The sequence below is a fragment of the Podarcis gaigeae genome, assembly GCF_964106915.1.
Source record: "Podarcis gaigeae genome assembly, chromosome: 6".
Classification (NCBI taxonomy): Eukaryota; Metazoa; Chordata; class Lepidosauria; order Squamata; family Lacertidae; genus Podarcis; species Podarcis gaigeae.
In genome coordinates, this window is record NC_139682.1 from 60,471,658 (window position 1) to 60,497,834 (window position 26,177).

The window sequence follows — 26,177 nt, forward strand, 5'->3', positions numbered from 1 at the left end:
CTTCTAATTATCCAAGGCTAAAAAAGATTTAATAACAATAATAATGAAAAAAATGGAATTCTAATTTTAACTGCAAGCTTCCACACCTACTGGACTTCCTTGTTTTGGCCGTGGTGAGGGGTTTTGATTATTGCATGGTGGTGGCCGCTTTGGGAGTTGTCCTGCTTAAAGTTTTAACATAAACAGTTTAAAACCTAAGGCAGGGTGGAGGAGAAGCTGCGAAAAGCTATTTTCAGCCTGGTTGTAGCTCTCAGTCATGGCGCAACAGGTCCCACACCTTGGCCCCTGACTAGCTGCTGCGCCTTGCTTGAGTAGTTCCTGCCTCTCCATGTCTTTACACAGCCTCTCTGGTGGGGCTTGTGAGGCCACCCACAGGTTGAGAGTGGACCCACCTGTACTGACCTCACACCACCTGTTTCTGAGGTCTAGCAGCCACCTCTGCTGGTGGATTTTGAGCTTTGTGCCTCTCTGAGGACAAGGGGCCCATCTTCCCTGTGCTGCACCACTGTCTACAGTGGGCAGTGGCAGCAGCACCAATGTTGTCTTTCTCCCTCTTGGGCTCAGAGAGTTGCCTGCCGATGGCAGTTGTGTCTCACGCTCCTGACAAAGGGAACAAGTGGAGCTGTAAGGAGCCTCCACCCCCTTCTCTCTCTTGTTGACCCTTTCTGTGTTGCACCTTCCTCTAGTTGCCCCTTTCTCTGTGGCTGGTGACACAGGGAGGGTTAGGTCCAGCAGGGCTTCCCAGGGTGAGCACTGCTTCACATCTCCTGTCATTTGTGAACTGCCTTTGGGCAGCTTCGTGGAAGAGACTGGGCCAAGTGGGTCTGTCCAGAGAGAGAGAGATAGAGAACCTAAGCTGTTGCTGTCTCTGTCTGCTCTTGGCACTAAGAAGCTAGGATTGGATGCAGCAGGCATGGCTCTGCCAAGACATTTGCCACCTAAGGCAGAACAGCAAAGTGTGCCCTCCCGCACTTCATGCACATAATAGCCACAGCCAGTTAAGTTTATTTTGCCACTCAAGGCAGAACAATCCCCAAACCCCCTCTCACCTTCCCTGGTAGTAAAATACAATAGTAATAAATTAAATAATCATATGAAGCCTTTTTGTGACACCCCAAACCAGCTGCCTCATTCTGCCGCCAATGATAGGGCTGGCACTGCTGTAGCACCACTTGGAAGAGTGCCAAAGCAGGGAGGCCAACAGTAATCCAATGTGAATTTAAACTCGTATAATGGGAGAATATGGCAGGGGTGTAAATTTTTGAATTTGCTGGGTCCCTTTTATGTTTGTAGGTAGCAGGAAGCTAAATAGCCACATCTTCTCAGCATTGTTTGTGTTATGCTAAATAATAATACATATTGGATAATATGTATTGTTTTGTGGCTGGGGAATCTTTTTTCTTTTAAATGCTTTAGGCTGCAGTCCTGACCCCTCTTGTCTGGACGTAAGCTCCACTGAATTCAATAGGACTTGCTTATTAATGGATATGGTTAAGATTGTGCTGTTAGTGAAGAAACTGTATTTATCACAATCGTAATTCCCCCATGATCTCCAAACATTTTGATTGAATGTGGGATTTTAAGAAGCAGCTTTTGAGAATGGTTACAGGTATTATGTGCGTGTGTGACATCTTTGCTCCACAAAGAAACATGTTGACCTCAACTTAACTTGTACTTTTATTTTAAAATGCAGATTATTTTGACTACTGCAGCACAGATAAGTCAACATGCCAGAAAATCCTGTTGCAGGTAGGCGTCTCTGGAAAAGAATTTCTTGGTTAAATAATCAAATATTTCAAAGCAGGCGTTTAATGCATGATGTTTTATGGAATCCCACAGATAAGCAGCAGGTGCTGCGGATTTTGGAGCGTCTGCTATTGAAGCTACACGAGAGAGGAGACACTTCACAGATCGATAATCTGGCTTTCCTGTACAATACACTCAAGAATCCCTTGTTTAATCATATGCTGACTCTTCAGCAGTCAATCAAGCAACTGAAAGAACAAGTAAGTTAAAGACTGTGAAGTTTAGCAATGCTGGTGGTTATGTTTGAGGGATGAATTAATGAAATCTTCATCGCTGACAATGTTGTTTTACACTATATATCTACTTTGGGTGGATGCTGATCTTTTGTCACTTCTATGGTAAATTTATCATTGTAATCTATCATAGATTGACTAAATCAGTAACTAATTGCCTTCAGACAATTATGTTCTATGTCTGGGTTTTCTGCCTCAGAGGGTTGGGTCCTGCCCTGGGCTCCTTTTGCAGGAAAAGTGGGATAGAAATTCAGTAACTAAAATAGATAATAAATAGATGACCACGAGGCCTGCCCCCCCCCCCCCATGATTTGTTACTAATGTTATACAAAGGTTTAACATCAGAGGTCAAACATCCGGCTATCGTGCCTTGAACCTAACATTTGAAGTTCTCCTAGAGGTTTTCCTACATTTGGCCACTCCTGAGATTAATAAGAAGCGCTCAATACATTGACTCACAAATCGACCGGCAGGAGAAACAATTCTTTTTGCAAACAAATGTTTTCCCTTGCTATCCACAGCTCGCTTACATGCCTCCAAATCGTTCAGTGGATTTTGATTTTACCAGGAGAGGTTTGCTGGTGTTTGACGCTGATCAAAATTCTCTTGCTAATGGAAACCTTTATATGACTTGCAACCAAAACAATCAGATGACTCCTCTAGTTCCAAAGCCTGGAGTTGATGAGTTTAATTTGGCAATCCAGAGGATGGCAAAGGTATGGCACAGCACCATTGGCAGACTAAATATATATTGCTCATCCCATTAATTCCAAATGTTTCTGGTTTTAAAGTTTTACATTTGTACAGCAAAGCATGCAAGTGTATTTTTTTGGGGGGGGGGATGCAATATAATTGTATAATGGTAAGTAATAGAAGTTGGGACGCGGGTGGCGCTGTGGGTAAAAGCCTCAGCGCCTAGGGCTCGCCGATCGAAAGGTCGGCGGTTCGAATCCCCGCGGCGGGGTGCGCTCCCGTTGCTCGGTCCCAGCGCCTGCCAACCTAGCAGTTCGAAAGCACCTCCGGGTGCAAGTAGATAAATAGGGACCGCTTTCTAGCGGGAAGGTAAACGGCGTTTCCGTGTGCAGCTCTGGCTCGCCAGAGCAGCGATGTCACGCTGGCCACGTGACCCGGAAGTGTCTTCGGACAGCGCTGGCCCCTGGCCTCTTGAGTGAGATGGGCGCACAACCCCAGAGTCTGGCAAGACTGGCCCGTACGGGCAGGGGTACCTTTACCTTTACCTTTAAGTAATAGAAAGCCCATGTTCTAAGTATTTTTTGAGCAGGTTATTGCCAAACCTTGAATTTGTGGCATTTTCTTCGATTCTTGCATGCATTCAATGTTCTTTTTGTAAAAACTCAGGAAGTGTGTAGTCATCATCATCATCAGTGCTTTTTTTTCTAAAAAAATGTTTAGGGGTACTCTCATTTTGACTCAAGAAAGTCACTATTTTATAGTTCAAATCGGGAAAAATAAATACAGTAAATTGACAAAATTACAAAGATTGACAAAATGTTTAGGGGTGTGTGTACCCCCAGGAAAAAAGCACTGATAATAATAATATTGATACCCCACCGGTCTGGCTGGTTTTCCCCAGCCGCTCTGGGCAGCTTATCTAAAAACATAATAAAAGCATTAAAGAACTTCTGATACAGGGCTGCCGTCAGATGTCTTCTAAAAGTTGTGTAATTCTTTATCTTCTTGACATCTGAAGGGTGGGCATTCCACAGGGAGGGCACCACTACTGAGAAGGTCCTCTGCCTGGTTCCCTGTCACTTTGCTTCTTGCAGTGAGAGAACCAGCGGAAGACCCTCAGTGGAAGATCTCAATGTCCGGTCTAAGCGATAAGGGTGGGGACTAGTTTAATGGTTAATTTCACTATTCTATGTAATGTTTTTATTTTGTAATGACATCAAGTTGAAGCCATACATGAAATTTGGTTCTCAATAGGCTTTGCTTGTTTAGTAGGGGTTTTTTTTTGGGGGGGGGGTATTTTAAGATAAATGAATAGAATATTGTAAGTTAATTGCTTCTATTTTTCATTTATTAGGGCAGGCAAATAGAAAATATTGCAATAGAGAAGCCATTTAATGGAGGCCTTGGATTTAGTGTGGTTGCTCTTAAAAACCAAAGTCTTGGAGAACCTGGTATCTTTGTCAAGGAAGTTCAGCCAGGAAGCATAGCAGCCAGGTGAGATTCTTGTTTCATATTGTCAACGCTCATAAAAATAACACGAATTGAATAAAGGGTATGACATTCTTCATGCTGTTCTTTAAAACCATTGGCATTGCCAGGACCCTAGAGTTGCAAGACAGCCAAGAGTTGTCTTGTCAAATCTCCTTGTTGTAAGGCAGGACATCTTGCCCACCAGCCTGCCACAGATTAGTGGATGTGAACTGGACACCACAGTGCACTAGAAGCAGAGTACAGGGGCATTATGGACAGCCGCCTGCCAAGGGTGGCTCTGTATAATGAAGGCAGATAAGCCAATACTGATAATAATGTTGAGCATTCATTTTAGACTTGAGCAGCCCAGGAGCCCAATCATGATTCCTGTGATGCAGAAGGTGGGCGCTGAAATATAGTGGTCACTTTAATGAATTTATGGACAAGTGAGATACAAACTAGGGACAACTCATGCTTTTCTCACTATACTGCACCAGCCAACCGCAATACTATTAGAGAAGGTGTATCCCACTGCATATCTGTGGGGGGTGTTTGTGTCCTTGAAAACCTGTTATGAAGATGCTGCCATGCTCTTTTCAAGTATTTTGTTTGCTTTATCCAAGGGATCAAAGATTAAAGGAGAATGACCAAATACTGGCCATTAATCACACCCTATTGGATCAGAACATTTCCCACCAACAGGCCATTATATTGCTCCAGCAAGCCACAGGTTCCTTACATTTGATTGTGGCCAGGGAGCCAACCCAGAGAAGCAGTCGGACTTCAACCTCCTTAAGTGATGTTAATTCACTTGAAATGGTAAGTTACAGCTTTGCCAGAATTGAGTTTTGAATTACAAATGTCTTAAGACACATTGTACAGTGTTTACAATGTTCGTCAAATTGCACTGGGGCATTTAACTCCGTATGATTAGTGTCTCTGTCTTCCACACAGATATAATGTAGATCAAACTAAATATGCAATAAAAAAACATATTCCTAGATGTATGTGTCAACTTGCAACTCTCTTGGAACAACCTTGCAACTTCAAATGGAGTTGTAAAAATAATAAAATTGCTTTGTAGGAAGTAACTAGCTGGTAACCCGTTGAGTTGAAAAGCTATCTCCTGTGTTCTATAAACTTTTTGTGTGCTGTGCATTCTTATTTTTTAATGTTTATTAAATTTCTATACCACCCTTCATCCAAAGATCACAGGACAGCTTACAATATAAAAGCATAACCATACACAAAAAGTATCATGATAAACAGACTTTCATCTTCTGCCTCTTCCAGATCAATTGGGGCCATGTTGAGGAAGTAGAGCTTGTTAACGATGGCTCAGGATTGGGTTTCGGAATTGTAGGAGGAAAGTCAAGTGGCGTAGTGGTGAGGACTGTTGTTCCTGGAGGACTGGCAGATAAGGTAACTGTTTTGTGTACTGTGTCTTTCTTTAAAACAAAACATCCAATAGTTATCAGTTGGAATTTCAAAGCAAGCTAAGGTGTTGAATTTTAAAGAGTGGCAGGTGCTGGTGGTGGCTGATTGATGCAACCAGTTGGAGACCCCTTGCCAAGCTTAACCTGCACTTCCTTTCACTAGACACTGGAGAAAGATGGCAGAGTTATACCCATCTCTTTCCACTTCTTCTCACTGCTGCTGTTAGCAAAGTGAGTGGCAAGCACAATTCTAGCTGTGCTGCTCATTCCATTGTGGGGAGAGGACAGTAATTGGGCAGAAGTGCTGACTCCAGTCCGTAGCCTTTATTTCCACATGCCTATTATGATCAAAGAAGACTGATATTATTCAAGACTCAAGAGTCAGTATCTATAAAAGCAAGACTAAAGCTTGGGCAAGGATAACTAACTTTAAATGTTGATGGTGTCTGTGTTCCAAGTCAGATGAATGGTTTTTCAAGTATGCCACAGTAAGAAAGGGAATTTAGAAAACATGTGCACCATTTGGATCTAAAGATCAGTAATATGTTAACCATTAGACTTAAAGTATTGGAGAGAAGCAACACAAAGCTGTATTCATGCATTATGCCAAACTCAGTTAATCACTACATGTACTAACAGCAGTGAGTTTGCTCCCATCCTCCCTATTTGTCTTCTTAACTATTATTATTAATATTAATTAAATTTCTATACCACTCTTCAAAGATCACAGGATGGTTTACAATATAAATATAACTATTCCTCACCCTCTATTCACAGAGGTTTCCTAGCCAATCAGATTTTGATTCTATCAACCTAATTTGCTGTGTTTCCATGCAGCACATAACACAATAGTTTACTGAGAAACTGGAAGTTGGTTGGGATATTGCTGTGAATGTGTGCGGCCGAGGCTTACCAGTTGTTCAAAACTAAGTTTTGGTGATGTTTGTGAATGCAGCAAGAAACTCTATAAACGAATCATATTTGTTTTGGTGCCTATGGAACTAATACAACTTACATTGTATTTGAGTTCTCTTACACAGAACTCTCCAGACTTTGCAAATCTGGAGCGTTCATGCTTGAGATTCCCAGAATAATAAGTATGAGTTCAAATAGGAATACTATTTAATTATGACATTTTCAAGTAATCTTAGTGACTTACATAGTTTCCTGCATCTCCCATTTTTATCTTCACAATAGCCCAGTGAGGTAGATCAGGCAAAAAATAGGATACAGTCTCCCTGGCTCTAGTCCAGGGCAGTTGTTAGTGCTTCCGCCTATAGCTTGATCATGCCAGGAAGATACCTACATGATCATAGAGTTGTGAATCTTCATGCAACAACCCAAGTTGCTTTACAGGCTGTGGGTTTTGGAGTTGGCTGACTGTGCGCTCTAGATAGGGATTGAGACCCTGAGTCTATTTTTTTAGAAATTATGAACCTCTTGTGCTTCCATGTCCATCAGCTGGCACTAAAGGATGCTACACCTTTTGGGATTGGCGTTTCAATGCAACTATGACTAAAACTTGCTGCCTCTAACCTTGTGGATACAAAGAGGGCTCTGTTTCATTTTATTAATATTAATGTACGGAAAAGAGACAGATTATAGGATGTGTTCCAATTCATAATATAAATGAAAGTTGGGAGACTTGAAGAGTTGAAATTTTAAAAGTTGGCTGTTCTGCCCCCTCTACAAAACTGTCTGTTATAATGAATGCTTTTCTCTTGTGCCTTTGGAACACCTGTTTTGCTGTAAGGAACAAAATGTTTTGGCATCCAAAAGCATATGTCATACTGTCTTAATTTGCAGCAGTCTTGAGTGACTAAGAATAGGGGTACAGTACAAAAAGGAGAGTAATTATGTTAAATTTTGAAAGAAAAGGAGGAAGAGATAATGGCCACATCCACCCGTAACGCTAAGCCAAACCATGGCATAGGGTGAACATGTTGACCCCCAAAGAGAGGATTGCACTTTCTTTGCTCATTCGTGGACTTTTTACCTAAGCCAGCCCAGCCAGCCAGCCAGCCAAGCCAAAGTTTGGCTTAGTGTGTCATCTGAACCAGTGTTTGTGGTTAAGGTATTTCCTCCTTACCCATGATTTGTAGCCAAGGTTTGTCCTGTGGTTACGGAGGAGAGACCTGAGCAACAATCCCAGGTTCAGACAATATGCTAAGAAAAACTTTGGCTTAGCTGCTGTTCCATGGTGTGCTAAGAAGCCCCCAGAGGGGAACAAAGCAGGTGTGAGCTCCTTAGTGGAAGCCAGCACGGTTCCAGGAAGCCATACTGTGTCTTGCCTTGACATGAAAAAAGGCCATTGACTGGAAGAGCCAGCACTGATATTGAGATATTGTTTGCTTGGGGAGTTTACTTTGGCAAATAGCTGCTCACACAAACAATCTGTTCCACATGGGCAGTGTATTAGCAGAGGACCAGCTACTTCTGTGACAAAAAGAAATCTTGCATGTATCCATCTTGCAGAAGTAACCACTCTATACTTGTCTGAGCAGCTCTTCTGGTGTTCTGGAGCTCATGTGTGGATGGTTATTAGTCCATGTAAAGTCTGAAAAATGACATATCCACTAAATCTGAATTATGAACCTTTGCAGAAGCCGGAATGTTCACTTATGAGGGGAAAGTGTATCTGATTTTTTCTGTCAAATTCTCCATGCATGTCTGGCAGTTTATGGACTTGTGTTTGGTGCTTTGTCTTGAGACATTATCTGAAATGTTTTACTCGCAAAAAAATGATGGTTTAAGACTCACTCCTATAATTTATTTACTTTTCCCAAGAGTGATCTTGCTTGTAAATATAGTTTGGTGGAAAGTATGTAGAATTCCTTAAAAATAAATGGTCTTGCAATGTGCATCTGGCATTTAAGATACTTTTTTCTAGGAGCACGAAAATCCAAACCCCTCCATTTGCTTTTCTGTTTAATAGACCAGTTTCTATAGGAAGTTGCAAAACTACAAATATTTTTCTGTAGTAGTTTCTTAATTCCCACCCCCTTGCCCTTATGAAATAACTAAAGAAGTGGCTGGTGGTGCAGTAGGTTTTAAAGAAATTTGATATTTAATATTTGACTTTTTGTTTTCAAAGTAGCATTTGGTGCTGCATTGTTTAATTTGAAAGCATTTTGCACGGTCTGGAGGCATGGGGGGGGGGAGATACGTATTTATTGTTTGGCAGTGCCTAATTATATTTTAGTTGCAAATCTTAAAAGTATGCAAAAGTAAAGCCATGTTTCCTACTCAAAGGATGGCAGACTCAGAACTGGTGATCACATCTTGGAAATTGGTGGGACAAACGTGCAAGGAATGAGTAGCGAACAAGTGGCTCAAGTGTTGCGAAACTGCGGGAACCGTGTCAAGATGGTTGTTGCAAGAGACCCCACGTGTGAAGTAACGGTGACACCGCCAACCCCTGTAGCCCAGCCTGTTGGTATGCTGTCTCCTTTTCACGACAGGCGATTTGGAACGGTGAGTATCTTCGTGCTTTGCAGTTCTTCCACGAGTTGCATTCTGCAGCAAATACACAACTGAAAACTCCATATAGATCGCAAGTTTTCAAGGCTATAATTGCCCCTCTAAAGGTGCATCTTAGCAAATGTTCCAGAAACGGTCACCACCACCTCCACCATCACTCACCTTCACTGTAGAAATTCACAGACTCGCTATTACAGAGCAGAAGATTATTTACTACTTCCCTGTAGCTGAGCTCCCTTCATTTTCTAGAGTTGTTCCTTCTGCCTCAACTGGACATGATTTGTTTGAAGTGGATGCCCTTGTTAGGGAAGGCCTTCCCCTGAGAGGCTCACCTAGCCCAGAGAACGGCTGTTTTATATTTGTTGGGCAAAATCCTTATTCTCTCAGCTGTAATGTTCTTTAAAGTATTGTTAGATTCCCTTTTATTTAATAGCCTCATCTTTTTGTTGTTTTTAATCTTATAAACCTATTTGTGATGACAGAAGTAGGCGGGATAATCTGTTCTACCTGAATACCTCATTATACTTGTGACCTATGTATATATAGGTGTATATATAAATATACATAGGGGGGAAATCTGACCCTTCTTACATATTTGGTTTATAGCCTATCTAAAGGTTTGGGAAAGTTAACAAAATGTTAAAAATCAGACTACTTAAATAAATTCATCTAACCCCATGGTTCCCAATGGGGGGCAATTTGATACTTAAGCGGGGGGCAATTTGAGAATGAGTTATTAACAGTGAATGGCCTTTTAGGCTTCCTCCATGTGGATAGGAGTTCACTTTTTGAATAATGAGAATTGTATGTCACAGGAAGGAGGCATCAGGATTTTAGAGATGCTTAGGTGGGCATGGCCAAAAAAAGGTTGGGAACCACTGATCTAACCCCTCTTCACAGCCCCCCAACAGAGCTGCTTAACCTCACCTACCAAAAACAATGCAAAAGATGGTATTCAGACTTTAGGAGTAGATCCAAACTTAGTCATAATGCTTAGAGAGTAGACCCATTAAAAGAAATGGGACCTAAGTTACTCATGACTGATGTAGGACTGGTGTCCCATTGATTTCAGTGGGTCTAATCTAAGCACGATAAAGTCTGGATCCAGCCCTTTATTTAGAAATTTATCCAACATGAGGTTTGGCACTTGACACAGCCCTCTGTTTTAAGTTCCAGGGGTAATGTATTGATGTACTAGAGTCCTTGTAGCCTACACTAATACATTTGCTGCTAAAAATGCATCTTACAAATATGGTTTTAACAAATCTTTAATTTTTGTCACATTGAAGTGTTTTGTTTAAACAAAAGCCCTTCTCAGTTTTGAGTAATTAAAATAAACTAATGCTACTCAAAGTATGCAGGAGGTCTTGAAATGTAAGCAAAGCTGTGCTCGTATTCCATCTGTTGCTACTGTGCTTTTTAGGCGTGGAATATTTTCAGAGATCTCTCTCCTGCCCTGTGGTGTGGTTTTTTCACTGCTGCTGCTTCTGTTCCTTCTCAACTACTACAGTGAGATATTTGGGGACATGGCTCTTAGAAACATGGGTTTGTATTGTGGGCCCTGCTGCCCCACAGTTAGACAGAATGAGATAGCAGGCCACTGCTTTGGGGAGTCATGAAAGGGACAGCAAATTGCTATTTAATTGTCCATTCATTATTATGATGATTTTTACTGTCAGGGATGGGGAAAGCTGCATGTGGGGTTTTCTGCCTCAGGTGCCAAAATAGATTGGCTGGTTGGCCTTGGGTACTATGAACATGCCTCCTGGCTAGGGAAGAAGCACTTGCTGCTCCATTTAGGGCTGTAAAATACTGGTATATTGGGGATGGCCCTGGCTGAGGTGATTTCAGTTTTTGTACTCTGATTCCAAATGCATTTTAAGTCTAATGATGCCTCTGGAGAATAATGAAACATTATTCAGATGAAAGGAGAGAAGGTGTAATCTCGGCCGCAGTGCCATTCTTCTGACTTAATCACCTTAACCTCAAGGAACTCCGTGGTGGACCCAAATAAGTTGCTTGCTAGAGATGGAGTTTGTTGAGACTCACTGCAGCCTCTTCATGCAATATGATTGCTTTACGGCGTGGACTGAGAAGTTCAAGGGATCCAGGGTAAGGCAGCTGGTTTGGGATGTCATGTCAGGCAGCAAATTTGTATGCCATCCAGTTTATTGCATTTTTACTGCCGGGGGGAGGAAGAGGCATCAATAACTTCTTGACTTTGTGCCCATGCTGCTGTAGCCTTGAGATAGTCTTCTGGATCAACACGTTGGACGTTTCCTAGTACCAGGACCTTGCATATATGATTAGTTAGAAGATATCTAACTACTTTATTGAATTGCCCTATCACTTTCTTCTAAGCTGTCAGTGGCAGTGTGGCCTTGTGGTTGATTATTTTCTTTCATCTTTGCCCTCACTCGTCTTGGACATATCACATTCTTGCTTATCCATTAAATTAAATCATATTGTCCCATATATGTATGTAACCACTCTTTTACAGCTATTTTCACCTTTTGTATCCTACTTTGGACAAACTCATGTGCCTTTCTAAGGTGGCAAAATGCCTTATTGCGTTCGCCACCTCAATTTCACGTTGGGGAATTGCATATTTGAAATTACTCCTGTGTGAAAAGCTAATGTCAGAATTTATCATGGCTCCTTGAAAACCTGGAAGAGTATTGGATCCTTTGACTATTGCATAGGCTGAGCTAAGTCCCATTTCTTTGACAATCTGCTGCAGCCACTGGTAGGAGCAACAGGAACACTTTAGAAGAATTGATTTCAGTACTGAAGCTATGAAAAGAGCAAACCTCTTGTGGACTGAGATTGCAAAAGCATATTGCCCTTGCATTCTGGGACTGAAGAAGCATCCAGTTGGGAGATGAGTTATGGGAATTCATGGCAGAAGCTGGAGAAGTGCTTAATACAGATGTTTATAATCTGAAACTTCAAGCTTCAAAACATGCTTTAATTTCCTAGGAAAATGAAATTCATGAAGTTCAGTTGACTAAGAAGGACGGACAGAGCCTTGGTATAACAATTGTTGGCTATTCAGGAGTTTCTGATACAGGTGAGTTATATGACATTTTGTCTTTTGCTACAGAAAGCCCACAAAATGGACTCTTTCCTGGAATCTGTAAAATTTCAACACATTCTAAATGCAGAATTAACAAGTAACAGTGTTCTTTTTCTTTTCCTTAAGCAGAATCTTCAGGGATTTTTGTCAAAAACATAATACCTGACAGTGCTGCAGAACACAGCGGTCAAATAAAAGTCCATGACAGAATTATTGCTGTAAGTTTAAGTCTTATTTTTGCAGGCTGTAGAATCATACTTTGCAGAACATTACTGGTGTAAGATCTGAGAATATTAGGCATAAAATAATCTGTTCCAGATTATTTGCTGGCTGAGAATCCCCTTCACATGCCGTCCATCAAATGCGAGTGACTTTTCCCTTATGTAAAGCTTCCCTGCCAGCAAAGTACATTCAAGACCTATGTAGTCTGTGCAGTCCACATGACTGCATCAGTCACATGCAGCTCCCTCCCACCACTCCCTGGTGGCGGCAGCTGCATAGAAATGGCATGACCACTGACCGCAAGTTCACCTCTGCAGAAAATGCAGTGTGTGTGATAGTATAGGATAATGGCTTGGATCCTCACATTCCTTCTGTGAAAGGAACAGAACTCATATTTATAGAAAGGTACCTTTTTTGCCTCCCCCTTTCCACTGCTGTTTCCTGAAAGTCTAATCTGGGGGTTGAAGGACTCTGGAAAATGCTATAAAGTATGGTGTAGAGGAATGCAGATAGATGGGAAGCTGACAGATGTCAACTTCTCCCTTGCCTGTGTACAGTGGTACCTCAGGTTAAGTACTTAATTTGTTCCGGAGGTCCGTTCTTAACCTGAAACTGTTCTTAATCTGAAGCACCACTTTAGCTAATGGGGCCTCCTGCTGCCGGTGCGCTGCCGCAGCACAATTTCTGTTCTCATCCTGAAGCAAAGTTCTTAACCCGAGGTACTATTTCTGGGTTAGCGGAGTCTGTAACCTGAAGCACATGTAACCTGAAGCATATGTAACCTGAGATACCACTGTACTTATATTTAAAAAACCCAGAACTCTTAGTTGCAAGGATCCCATATAATCTGAGAATGTGTTCACTCATGCACACAGTCTCGCAACTGACCAATTTGTGTTGTGTTGTGTTATGTTGTGAACCGCCCTGTGATGAAGGGTGGTAAATAAATTTAATAAATAAGCAAAGAAATTGCTTTTTCGTGTCTGGGTTGATAGGGAGCCCTGTTGAGCTTAAGTAATGTTATTTAATATGAGCAACCAGGCTCATCTTCGGATTTTAGAAATGCCCTGTAATTAGCCTTAACTGGTGTTATCATTCAAGCAACTTGCTTTCTGACATGGATTTCCATTTAGAAACCAATTTTATGTGTCATACATGTCTATGTATTAGGTTGATGGGATCAACATTCAGAATTATACCAACCAAGAGGTGGTGGAGGCATTGCGAAATACAGGCCCGATTGTACACCTGGCGTTGCTTCGAAAGAAATCGTTGTTTCCTGCTTTCTCTTCAGAAAAAGGCTTAGGCAGAGGTAAAGCTCTTCTTTAACTATACCTAATGTTCTTCTAAGCCAATGCAAATCCCTTGGCATTTATTTCACTGAACACCTTGGCATTTTTGTACTGGTGGTATAGTTTTATTTACATGACTGGTCATTCCTGCAGAACCAGTTCATCCTGGTCATGTTCTTCCACTCTTCTGAGCACATTCTTAAAGGTTTTATGTGGGACTTCACTTGAGGGTAACCACGGTTACTACAGATTACAGCAGTAACTCAGATCATATTATGCCAGTTTATACACACACACAACTTTATTTTTCATATAAAATGAACAAACAAACAAACAGAAACATCAATAACAATAATCCATTTTATATTGAGGTGTTAGACCTGTGCTTGGAGATGGTGATAGGCTGGATGTGGGCCAATAACCTGAAACTGAATCCTGAAAAGCAAGGGGTGTTCTGTGTCCCAAGTTCTTGTGTCCAGGAGGTGTGGAGGCAGCCTGCCTTCGAAGGAGCCAAGTTTGCAGCTTGGGAGATGCTCATGGATTCAACTCTGTCACTGAAGACCCAGGTGCCCTCAGGGGCTAGGAGTATTTAAAGCCCTAAACAACTCGGGGCCCTACAAACCTGAAAGTCTCATTCTCTACAGAGCCTCTCAGGTGCTAAGATTGGCTGTGTGGTGGGGCCCCCTTAGTATTTGCTCTGCCCTCAGAAGCTCAGGTGGTAGTGGTTCAGGAGAGAGTGTTCTATGTGGCAGAACTTGTTCCCCACAAAGTAGCTTTATTGTATAACTTCCCTCAAATGCTGAAGACACAACTCTTTACTTTGTCTTTTGACACTGGAAGTTTTTGGGTTTTTAGGAGCTACCTTCTTTGTGATTGTAAGTTATTTTAAACTCTTTTAATAGTGTGTTTTAACATTGTAACTTGCTCTGGTACCTTGGAGTGAAGGGTTGGTAATAAACAACAAAAGCAACATACGCCAGTACTGAGAACATCATTGGTAATCTGTTAGTTTTGGGGCCTTTCAGAAATTAACACATAACAGAGAAATTAACACATAACAGAGCTCTCAAAATGCTATAATGTGGTCCAGCTAACTATATTTACTGTGCTAAATATAAGGTACTGATTACTGTGGAACCATTTATCTTCCTACAACAATGTTATTTTTTTCTTTTCAATCATAAGCATTCTAATAATTTCTAATAAATTCTGGAATAAATAATTTCTAATAAATTCTACTCTTTTAAGAACTTCTTGGGGTGAACAAGCCCATTTCTTTACTATTTTGGAGGGTAGAGTAGAGAGAGCTTGCTATCTAAAAGGTTATATAAGCACACTTCTTGCATACGATCCTTGGATTACGCAATTGACTGGAAACTTTTGTAACAGTTGCAGTGCAGCCAAATATGCCAACCTTATCCTTGGCTGGTGTCGTGGAGACTGAGACTACCGTAGATAGTGATAACGAGGAACTTCTAAAGCAAAAAGACAACTCTGAAAACAAGAGGAAGCAAAAACGACATGCAGTTGGTAAGTGATATATCTTTGGAGGAGACTTTTGCTACACTAACCTTCTGTTTGCCAACCATATCATATATGGTCTTTAAGTAGTAGTAGGACAAATGAGTGTCAATAGAGGGGGATATTGAGCAATTAATTTTAGTAGCAGCCTAATTTCGCCTAATAACAGCAGGATTTTTTTTTTGTTGCACATTAAAAACTGGGTCTATTGTTTTTGAAGCTTTGTATCTGTACAGGAGACACATTATGCTGCAGTTACAGAATTGCTGGAACCCTTGTTTTCTGCTGCAGCTGACAAGTTGTGATGACTTCGTCAGTTTTCACCATATTGGGGCATTCACAGGCTAATTGGAATGATTTTAAAAGAAAATAAGTGGTCTGTGGCATGCGATTCTACATCTGTAGGCTTGTCATTTCGTAAAATTTTATTTTATTACAGAAAGGTAAAAACCATTTAGGATACAGGAATGTAAAAGTGTTTTCACACTGGTAAATATATTCACTTACCTTTCGTGCTTGAGAGCTAAAAGCAGTCATTTCATTTCAAACATGGTTGATACTAAAACACTGTCTATAAAAGTTCACCCTGGAGCAGAATTTAATGGCCAAATTAAATTCCAAAAATAGGTACTTATATTGGAAATGCTGACAGGCACTTAATTATAATAGCACTAAACTAAAACGCCCCTAATTTAATGCCCTGTCTAAACTCTAGAAACGCCTTTCAAACTTAATGTAAAAAGTGTGTTTTATAAAATGTGTTTTTCCTCTAGTTCTGATTGTGCTAAGCTTTAATTCAAATTCCTGAATAGATTTAAACAGTGGTGTGCCCTAACAGCTACAATGATGTTGGTACAGTCAGTGAAATATAATTTAATATGATGTTTGCATGAAACCCTTTATTGGGTTCTAGCCGAGTACCTGAGCATCAGTATGATGCATTGGTTAGAATGATAGAATTGTAAATTGGGAGAGACCCCAAGGATCATCTAGTCCAACCCCCTGCAATGCAAGATTCCTGTCCACAGCTGTTCCTGGATGGGCTCGAACCACCAACGTTCTGGTTAACAGTCAGATGCACTGACCCATTGTGCCACAGACTGCACTTTGCCTCTGATCCTGTAGGTCTAAAATCCCTTTGAAGCCATCCAATTGGTGGCAATTACTACACCCTGTGGGATCAAATTTCAAAGTTTAAGTATGTGCTGTGTGAAGAAATACTTCAATTTGTCTGTCCTGAATCTTCCACCGTTCAGCTTCTCTGAATGACCCCAAGATCTGGTCCAGAAAAGTTATCTGGCCCCGTAGTGGATTGCACCATTATTTCAGAGCATCTGGTTTGGGAGTCTTGACAGGTGTTCCAATGGTTTAACTCCTGTCTGGCCATATTCAGAATGTGGTTGAAAGAGACGCTAGTTCAACTCCATGTGCATTGACTTACGGTGTCATAAGGCTTGGTGTTACAGACAATGCTTTATTAAGAGCTACATGAAGCCACATAAGTGTAGATAGGAGTGCAATTTAAGGATGCTTACCTAGAGAGACTTTGCAACCGTATGTCTTCAGTTATATGTTTCCATATTTCAGAGCGTTGTGTACACAAAGCTTCAATGGCAGCTAGCTTACAATTCATTTAATAAAACTGCACACATGTTCTTCCAAAAGTTTACATAGGGCTGTGTAGGAAAGATAACACTGCCTTCAAAGGAACTTGCTTTCATAAAAATGAATCCCATGCAAGATTCCTGATACAGAATCTTGATATAGTTCAGTAAAAGAAATAATCTTAAATTTCACTGTGGCCTTGCAGAGATCTTTTGTTTATTTATCTTGGACATTCAGGGTCATGCAAAAGGCACAATGGAGTCTTAGAAGCTCAGTGCATCTGAATAAATTCTTACCAGGTAGCAAAGGTAAAACTAGCCTGTGTCATTTGGGAGTCCTCCAAAATGACCCTTTGCTCAAATGTTTGAAGGATTATCAGTGAAGATGAAATGCATGCAACCCAATCCCTGTGTGTGTTTTTGCCTGGAAGTGAGTTCTGTGGGATTTATTTTCAAATACATGACTTCTACCTTGATATCTTAGGATGTCATTAAACACTATACACTGACATGCTGTGGTGGTTCTCTGTTTCTAATGAAAGCAAAACCCATTCTCTTAAGTTAAAGACTCAAGACAAGACTGGCTGATTTTCTGTTCAAACAGATCCTTCCTGCAGTAGTTCTATTTAATGTGACATTGTATGTTTTAAAAACATAAATAACAAAATAATGCATGTGGTTTTAGATGGAAAAGCATTAAAGTAAGTGCAGTATGCATTAGGATTTCAGGAACATGGAGTGCTGCTCATATGTAATGTCCTGTTACTTGTCCCAAATGGTAACAAAATAAGCCATAAAATAAAATAGCTTGCGGTAAACTTATCCTCCTGTTGGTGCCACTGTTACTTGAACTTTTCTGTCTGCCTGTGGGAGTTTTTGACTTCTGCAAGTTAAATATTACTTAGGGAAGGAACTTTTTATAAGTACGCTGAGCTTCTGGCTGGGGTCAAATGCAGGGCAGCCAGCCATTTTTATGTTGTCTAGCCATGTCAAATTGTCTTACATGGCTGTAATACCGCTCTGGTTGCATAAGTAAGAAAGCTGAAAAGATATAAATGTCAAGATAGCCAGGTTCCCATGGAAGGCTGGTTCAGAACTGAAGCTGAAGTTCACATGGCTCACTGGCCTGATTAAGACAAGCAAGGCTTTTATAATAAGAACTCTAGGCCTGCCTAGTCCATCACCCTGTTCTCACTGTGGTCAGTCACAGTGGTGTAGCGTGGGGTGTGCAGGGGGGATCGGCCGCACCATCTGGGGGGGGCGCGCTCGCACTCACAGCTCTCTGCCCCCTGCTAAAATCCACGGGTTAGGGGGCGCAAATTACTTGCCTTGCCCCGGGTGCTGACAACCCACGCTACGCCACTGGTCAGTCAGATTCCTATGACCAGCTTGCCAGCAGGACCTGAATAGAGCCCTGCTCTCCCCTTTTAGGATTCTCCGCAACTGGTATTCAGAGGGACTTCCTTTTACAGTGGAGGTAGAACACATCAGTTGCTAGCCTCTTCCATGAATTTGTCTAGTCCTTTTTTTAAAGCCATCCAAGTTGCTGGTCATCACTCTTGTAGTAGCAAATTCTATACTTTTAACAATGTGCTGTGTGAAGAGGTTTCATTTTGCGTGTCCTGAATTTCACAGCATTCTGCTTCATTGGATGGCACAGCTTCTAGCTTTATGAGAGAGGGAGAAAAATGTTTATCTGCCTATTTTCTCTGTACCATGCACAACCTTATGCACCTTCCTCATGTTCCCCATATGTACCTTCCCCTCCCAAAAGTCCCCTTTCCTCAAAATGGAGTTGCTCCAACCTCTTGATAATTCTTGTTGCTCTTTTCTGCACGTTTCCCATCAATGCAATATCCTTTTTGAGGTGAGGCAACCAGAACCGTATGTTGCTACGTCTTCCAAATGTATAAAGTTCATGAGTGCATTCTATTGATGTAGTCCTTGATGAGGAGTTGCTGCAAATGAATGATGACCCAGTCAGCTTTTATAAATGTCAACTGGTCCTTCTAAGTTAATTGAACTGAACTTTGCAGCCAAGAATGATCAATTGATGCAGCGAAACAATGCAGCGCCCATGTCGCATTGACACAAGAATTGCTGTCCTTACTTTTGAAACAAAACAAACGGCATTGGATGATGCTTTGTTCTCCTGCAATGTTCTGCTCTACAGGGCAGAATTCTACAGTTTTCCTGTATGCAGGGTTAGCAGCGGCCAGCTTACTGGCTTACCAAAACTGCATGTCGCAGCTGCTTCCACAAATTGGGGAGGGCCAAGACTGCAGGGAACTTGGCAGGAGCAGGATTGGCAGTGGAGCCAATCCAGTGCTCCTGCTGCTGTTTTTGCAGCTGCAAAGCTCCCTGCTGCCTTCTCTCCCCCCTCCCCCGGCATCTGTGCACAGTGTTGGGAAGCTAGGAGTGCACTGCCCCCTCCCCAGTACTGTCCCAGGCTAACACTCTTCTTGTACATGGATGTAGGTATAGATATGTTGGTGCTTTATTAATGTGCAATGGGGAGGGATGCATTTCTCAAGACCTGGTCTTAAATTTTAATTGTTGCATCTAGGGAAAGCTCCAGAATTGCCAGAAAACAAATTAAAATCCAAGTGGGAAAAACTGCTGGGACCTGACTTTGAAGTTACGGTATGCTGTTCATATGCGTTTGTTTCTGTGTTTCTGTGATATATATTTAGTGTAAGTTTAATATTCTTTACAAATTAACAAGGGTGATTATCTTCTGCATTTCTAGCTACAACTTTAAAAACAAAACAAAACCCCAAACACTCAAGGTAGTAAACAAAGTGCAACATTTAGAATGTTGAGTAAAATGTTATTACCAAAGACGTGAATGGTGTGAAATATACCATTAGAAGATGCAACAGCAGCAATCAAAGTTCAAAGAGCGATACCGGAAGATGTTCACTAGTAAAGTGAACGCTTTGTTTCAGTGATGTAGTCAAGGGGGGCTGTAGGAGAATGCACCTTGGGGAATATTTTTCACAGCAGGAATGATGGCATTGTCTGCCAAAGTGCCAGGGAGTTTGATGGTGCCAGATGATCTTCCTTTAGAAGGGTATTGCTGTCTTGGCACCACAATTTAGGTCCTTTCTGCCACCACCCTTCCGTAATTCCCCCAATCGCGGCTGTCAGGCAGATTTGTACATGTGGAGGCAATTCTTAAAATATTGCAGTCCAAGGCTATATAGAGCAGTGTTTCCCAACCTTGTGCCTCCAGCTGTTTTTGAACTACAACTCCCATCATCCCTGACTAGCAAGACCAGTGGCAAGGGATGATGGGAATTGTAGTCCAAAAAACAGCTGGAGGCACAAGGTTGGGAAACACTGATATAGAGTTTTAAATGTCAAAAGCACTTCAAATTGAACTGAGATGCAAATTGATTGCCAGTGCAGGCGATAAAGAATTGGAGTTGTCTTAACCCCATCTGATCAATTCAAACTATTTCTTAGTGCTGCTAGCTATTCACTAGATATTTCTCCTTTTATTTCAATGATCAACTAAGAGCTTTCTCTTCCAATAAATAATGCTCTATAGTTGATTGGACTTTTTGAAAGCAATTAAGGTGACCCCATAATACTCAGGTTTTGTCTGCCCTTTTTAAATATATATATATATGAAACTAGTCAATTATTTTCCTAACCCCATGACTGAAGTCAGACAGTAGTTTTACAGGGAGTTGTAAGTAGCTTTTTGAAACTATACAAAAACTTATTTTACCTGATGAGGAAGTGGCATCATTAATTTAATTATCGGTATTATATCTGCCTTACAAATATTCTGGGCACTTTACAGATTATTAAAACAATGCACAATGTTAAAGTGCTGTTATTATCTAAATTTCTGAAGTAAAATAGTCTTGTCTGAAAATGAGCAGCAAGAGGTCCCAGCAGACATCTCTCTTCAGAGGCTGTTCCAGATTTTGGTGACACAGCTGAAAAGGCCCTGTCCCATCTGTGTTTCTGATGGTGGGGGGGGGGGGTAGGGTCTGATGAGCAAAGTGTACAGTACAGCACACCGTGATACCTCTCATTTAATCTCCGCACATTTAGGCTCTAATGCAATTTAATCTCTATGCAAGCAATCTCTCAAGTAAAATTGTGTGTGAATTCAGTTTCAGCCACCGCTGGCAATGCATTGACATTCCAGAATTACTGCTGGTATGATTGTTTGTTTCAAGGTGGTTTAAAATAAATAGTTAGGATATCCTTATTTTACATGGGGTCCCTGGTCGTCCCTCATCCAAGGTGCTGACTAGATCCACAGCTGTTTTGTGTTAGCAGTGCTGCACCTTCAGCTGTGCCCAGAACATTAAAAAGACCTGTAGGGTCATATGCTTATGTTTATAGGAGCAACACAACTGTATCCATACACCGCTGTCCTAGTAACGTACATGTAGAATGATCAACATTCTTGCTCCTCTCCACAAAAGGGCATTGCTATGATTTATCTATTTTACATCTGTTGTACACTTACTTTGTTTAGCTCACTGACTTTGAAATAAATATAATGCTTTAATGAGTACCCATGGAATCTCTCCTTTTAAATCTTTAGGTTTCAACTGTGGACATGCCAATCACAGATGATGCTGAGCTGCAGAAATATTCAAAGGTATTGAGTCGTCCCTTTTTCTATTTCTGTAACACGCTAGGAGTGTAAATAGATATAGGTATGAACCACCCACTTAGAACTTACTATATTTGAAATTTTGGGCAAATTCCGGGTTTGTATCTCTCTTTATGTGCGGGACGTGAATTTGTCCCAAGAAGCTATTCTGTCCTTCTTTTGTCAAATGATAGTCTGTGCAGAATTAAATATATTGGTTAGATGTCAAGTGCTGTATTTAGCAGCTTTGCTCTTTGAAATGCTTTGTGCCAATGTCTTGGCTTATTGATTGCTAGGACAGGAGTTGTTGAATAATGCGAGCCAGAAACATTTTTTGGGGAATCAAACCTTCACCTTGACTACCAACTGGGAGCAACACAGGCTGTAGTGTAGACTTTACTGTAAGAAGCTACACAAAGTTAGTATGCAATCTGCAAAAGGACAGACCAATGCCAACTTGCTTTGCTGGATTTCATTTGACCAACTACATCTCATCAGCCTAAATAAACATATAACTTCCCTGATCATCTGAGATTTTTAGGTGATGGGCATTGGCTTCTGCTTTTGATTTTCTGCCACTTTGCCATCTTGTCCAAACCTGGAGCTGTGGGAAACATTTATTATGATTATTTGAAACAAACCTCCTTCAGAAACCAGAGTTGGATTGTTTGAATCTCACAATATTACACATTTTGTCAACTCCTCCTTCTGGCTGCATGGGAGGTGGAGAGGGGAAGGTCGAGCATGCAAACACAGGTGGAGGTTCATGTTTCACTGAACCATAGTTTAATGTGATGTCTGAATGCAGCCATTCGACATTAAGCAATAAAACTGCTGAAGCTATAGATAACACTGCTGAGGTGTAGTCTATGACCCTTGTTTTGAGATATTTAAGTTCTCCAAATCTATCAATTGACTTCTGCCATCTAGCATGCTCCCAAGAGGCCCTCTCCCTAGAGGTCCAAGTCGCTGGAAAAGCTGATAAAATACCATACATTTTGGTTTTTTAACAGCTGCTACTTACTCACACATTGCTTTGTTTTCAACAGCTCCTACCTATTCACACAATGAGACTGGGGGTGGAACTGGATACATTTGAAGGACATCATTATATATCTTCAATAGCTCCTGATGGTCCGATTGCCAAACTCAGTTTATTGCAGTTGGAGGATGAACTTCTAGAGGTAAAGTTTGTAGACAATACGTTGTATGTAGCCGTGATATTTAGTCACCTTCCAGTGTTTTACTAGTGTTCATGTGGATGAGACCCATCAGAGTACCTTTCTACATAGCTACGAAGAGTATTAACATAAATTAAAGCTATGAGGGGAGGGCAGGAAAGTGTGTGCTTAACCCTGGAAGTCTTAGGCCTTTGGGTTTTCCGTAGGAGATGTAAGCAGTTCCTCCTTTAAATCATTTAATTCACTATGTCACAAACTCATGCCCATCAATGCAGTTTGTTTTTCCTTTTGCAACATTCATGATAGGAAATGCTGAGTGCCAAAGGTTTAAAGGACATGGGGGGGGGGAGAGAAATATATTGACAATCAACCAAAACTGTAGTATGGAAGTAATAAAGCCTTGCTATGATTTAATTGTTAGTGAATTATTGTTATATAAGCCTGGATTCTGTCTATACATTACTTATCCAAATCCACAACTATGTCCAGAGCTTGTGAAACATTTCTTTCATCCCACTCCTCCAGTTTTGAGTTTTTTTAAAAAAATAAACTGGCCTCTTGGTTGAAATATACCCCCTGTTAGCCTAGAGCACATGTTAAAAATTAACCAGGTTATGCACTCCATTAAATAAAAGCTGTAATGGGCAGAAAAAAGTAACAAACTCACAAAGAAAACAGCGCTGCCAAACCACTGATACAGCAATCGAGAGACAGGCCGTTGGAGTTAATAAGATATGCAAGAGAATACCCATTGACTGAATAGGAGTCAGTCCATAACTACCATTCCTCCTCTTTGCTGTCCTTCTCAAGACTATCGTTTTGTTTGGAAATTGGCCACTTAGCAATAAGGAAGCAAGAAAATGTGTAGAATGAATATGATTCAGAATTATGACATACAGAGAAGGGGCATTGCAATCCTATTCAGATGTGTTTCATCCTGTGAGGAAGGTGTATATGAGTCTTAATTTTGAAAAGAGGATTGGCTACAAATGTGATAATATATATAAAAATGTTTCAGACTGCTTTAAGAGATTTGCTTTGAACTGGTGTGCTGGAGCCTGGAGGTGAGGCTCAGTCAGGGGTGTGAAACCTTTTTCAACCCAAGGATTTCATTCCTTTGGGTGGGTGGAGGAACACGTGGCAGTGGTGGATGGGGCCTGAGGTCTCCTACCCCTGGATAAAAGCAACTGATTACTTACTCCTTTCATGAGTGCAAACACACACACACACACACACACACACACAGAATAAGAAGAATAAAATTAAACCATAATGCATCACAGCCTGGAAGGACCAAAAGGGCAAAGATACAACTCAAAAGGGATAATAAGTATTAATTCATGCACATATTCCCTTTACAAATATTTATTAAAAAAAATAAAAGTATGATTTAGGGTGGAACCAGATCGCTTGTCTTCAAGTCCATGTACGTTCTCATTTCTTGTCATAGGTAAATGGTGTTCAGCTCTATGGAAAATCCCGCCGTGAGGCAGTTTCTTTTCTTAAGGAAGTGCCTCCTCCATTTACCCTGGTTAGTTGCCGGCGCCTGTTTGATGATGGGACAGAATCCTTTGTGGACGAGCCCACAGCCATTATTGCTTGCTCTCCAGAACCAAAGGTAAAGCAATAACATTTTGAAACATGAAAAGAAAAGGTGAAGGGGTGCCAACAGATGTACCTTGACTTTCGGAAGATAATGGGTTGGATCCAGATGTGGCCCCATTGTGTTCAGTGGGATTTAAATTAGTCATGAATGTACGTTCTAGTAACTCTCCTCTCCGCTGCTTCTGATTGAGTGCAAGAAGTTCCTGCAGCCAATTGGAAGCCCCACTTTGGTTTTTGAACCATTTTGGAAGTCGAACGGACTCCTGGAACAGGTTAAGTTTGACAACCAAGGTATGACTGTATAGAAGTGTTCGCAAGAGAGGACAGGGATTGACAAATCAATAGTAGGAATGGAAGAAAGATGATGTGGGAGAGAAAGGAAATGGAGGTATTGTTGAAGCACTATAATCTCATCAAGGAGAATAGTAAGGCTACCAAAACAGTCTAGACTTGAGATAGTGGTTGAAGGGTTCTAGATTTCCCCTCTTAATCCATTCTATCCTGGTTTTTAAACTCTTGTGACGTCCCTTTCCTGCCAGAGCCCTGTTAATTGTAGTGTTTTGTAAGCAGAAGGGAAACCAAACACTGGTGTCAGGATCCAAAGTGTAAATGACTGGTGGTTTTTTAAAGTTCCATTTAGGTGACAGTGGCAGCCCCACCCAAAAAGTGAGGAGACCCTTTAGAAGAGCATTTCAGAAGCCCAGGAGCTACTACTAGAAGAGAGAGCAAGCACAGAAGGATTTTGCCACTTCCACACAGGCTTTGCTGGATCACAGCCTGCAATTCCAAACATTCCACCAGGGGAGTCATATATCTTCTGTGCATAGTGCAGAAAACGATGGTCACAGCCTCTCTTCTTTTTTGCCTTTTCTCGGTGAACAATGAATCTGATCAGAATCTGAAATTCAGGCTTCACTGCCTTGAATTTTATGAAGCTGAGTGTGTGCTTTTGAACCAAAGCTACAACAGTACTTTAACAAATGCATCTTCCCTGAGAGATATTTCATGTTTGTGACTTTACTACTTTCACTGTAATTGGAAACTCCTAGTGGCTTTATCTAGGCAGGTAGCTGGAAACATCATTGTACTAATGATACAAGGTATGTAAATCAATGGGCCGACATGCTGACGGTGTACATCCCATTCATCATTCTTCAGTTTAATAAGGGAGCAAAAGCTTTGAATTATACCTAGTCTCAGCTTCCCCATTAGCTGATTACTTCCATCTTGTGAACAAAGGACCTGATGCAAACTGGAAGAATACAGTTTGAGTTTAATTTTTTTTCCAGAAGTACAGACCTTGTCTTTCAGTGTAATAAAGTGAACTTTTGCTTCTGGCTCCATGGCTCCATAATGATGTATCTTCTTGATGTACCAGTGTCCTGTTTTGGATAGCTTAGTGATTAAGTTAAATGTTCCATTTAACTGGCAGCGCAGTGCCAATATACTTCTATGAGTTTATCAGTGGCCACTCAGATCTTTTAAAACAATGGTTTTACACTGATATCAGGGCACTGTATAAATTCATTTGTCTCTGAGTAATACCACAGAATATGCTTTCTGAATCTTACCTTGTTCTTATTATGTGAACATCCCTGAGATGCTGTGATGAAGGGCAGTGTATAAATTTAATTGATAATAATAATTGTGTTACGTCTAAGTCAGGGATTGTAGTTTGTTTTGGTTCTAATAAATCACAGATAATGAGCTAAGAACAAACCTTGGCTACAGATCGCAGTTTATCTGGAGCAAAGCCAAAAACGATCCCTGGCTCAAATGTAGCACTAAGCTAGGGACTGTGGTTTATTTCTTTGCAGTATGAGTGGGGAGGAGCAAAACAGGCACAATTAATTCATGCATGGTTACTGTCATGCTTTTTGGCTTACCAAGCCTCCTTGGTGAGGTCTTCCTTTTTTGACCCTGTACATGTTAAGTCT

At 41.0% G+C, this 26,177-nt stretch overlaps 1 protein-coding gene across 26 annotated transcripts in view; it reads left to right on the forward strand.

The window, feature by feature from the left end:
- The window catches only part of PATJ (PATJ crumbs cell polarity complex component), a 153,737-nt gene that overhangs the window by 1,579 nt on the left and 125,981 nt on the right, over window positions 1–26,177 (forward strand). For 13 of the 26 annotated variants that reach the window (XM_083742819.1, XM_083742838.1, XM_083742841.1 and 10 more), the window contains exons 2-16: window positions 1,694–1,749; window positions 1,840–2,006; window positions 2,561–2,755; window positions 4,087–4,226; window positions 4,826–5,021; window positions 5,496–5,624; window positions 8,891–9,112; window positions 12,098–12,188; window positions 12,324–12,412; window positions 13,587–13,728; window positions 15,098–15,238; window positions 19,400–19,476; window positions 21,404–21,460; window positions 22,504–22,638; window positions 24,086–24,253. In XM_083742819.1, coding sequence (XP_083598945.1) covers window positions 1,728–1,749; window positions 1,840–2,006; window positions 2,561–2,755; window positions 4,087–4,226; window positions 4,826–5,021; window positions 5,496–5,624; window positions 8,891–9,112; window positions 12,098–12,188; window positions 12,324–12,412; window positions 13,587–13,728; window positions 15,098–15,238; window positions 19,400–19,476; window positions 21,404–21,460; window positions 22,504–22,638; window positions 24,086–24,253 — 1,971 coding nt within the window. In that variant the 5' untranslated portion in view covers window positions 1,694–1,727. Of the gene's footprint in view, window positions 1–1,693; window positions 1,750–1,839; window positions 2,007–2,560; window positions 2,756–4,086; window positions 4,227–4,825; window positions 5,022–5,495; window positions 5,625–8,890; window positions 9,113–12,097; window positions 12,189–12,320; window positions 12,413–13,586; window positions 13,729–15,097; window positions 15,239–19,399; window positions 19,477–21,403; window positions 21,461–22,503; window positions 22,639–24,085; window positions 24,254–26,177 lie in introns of all 26 variants that reach the window. The other 13 variants (XM_083742828.1, XM_083742832.1, XM_083742826.1 and 10 more) reach the window with 1 other exon arrangement.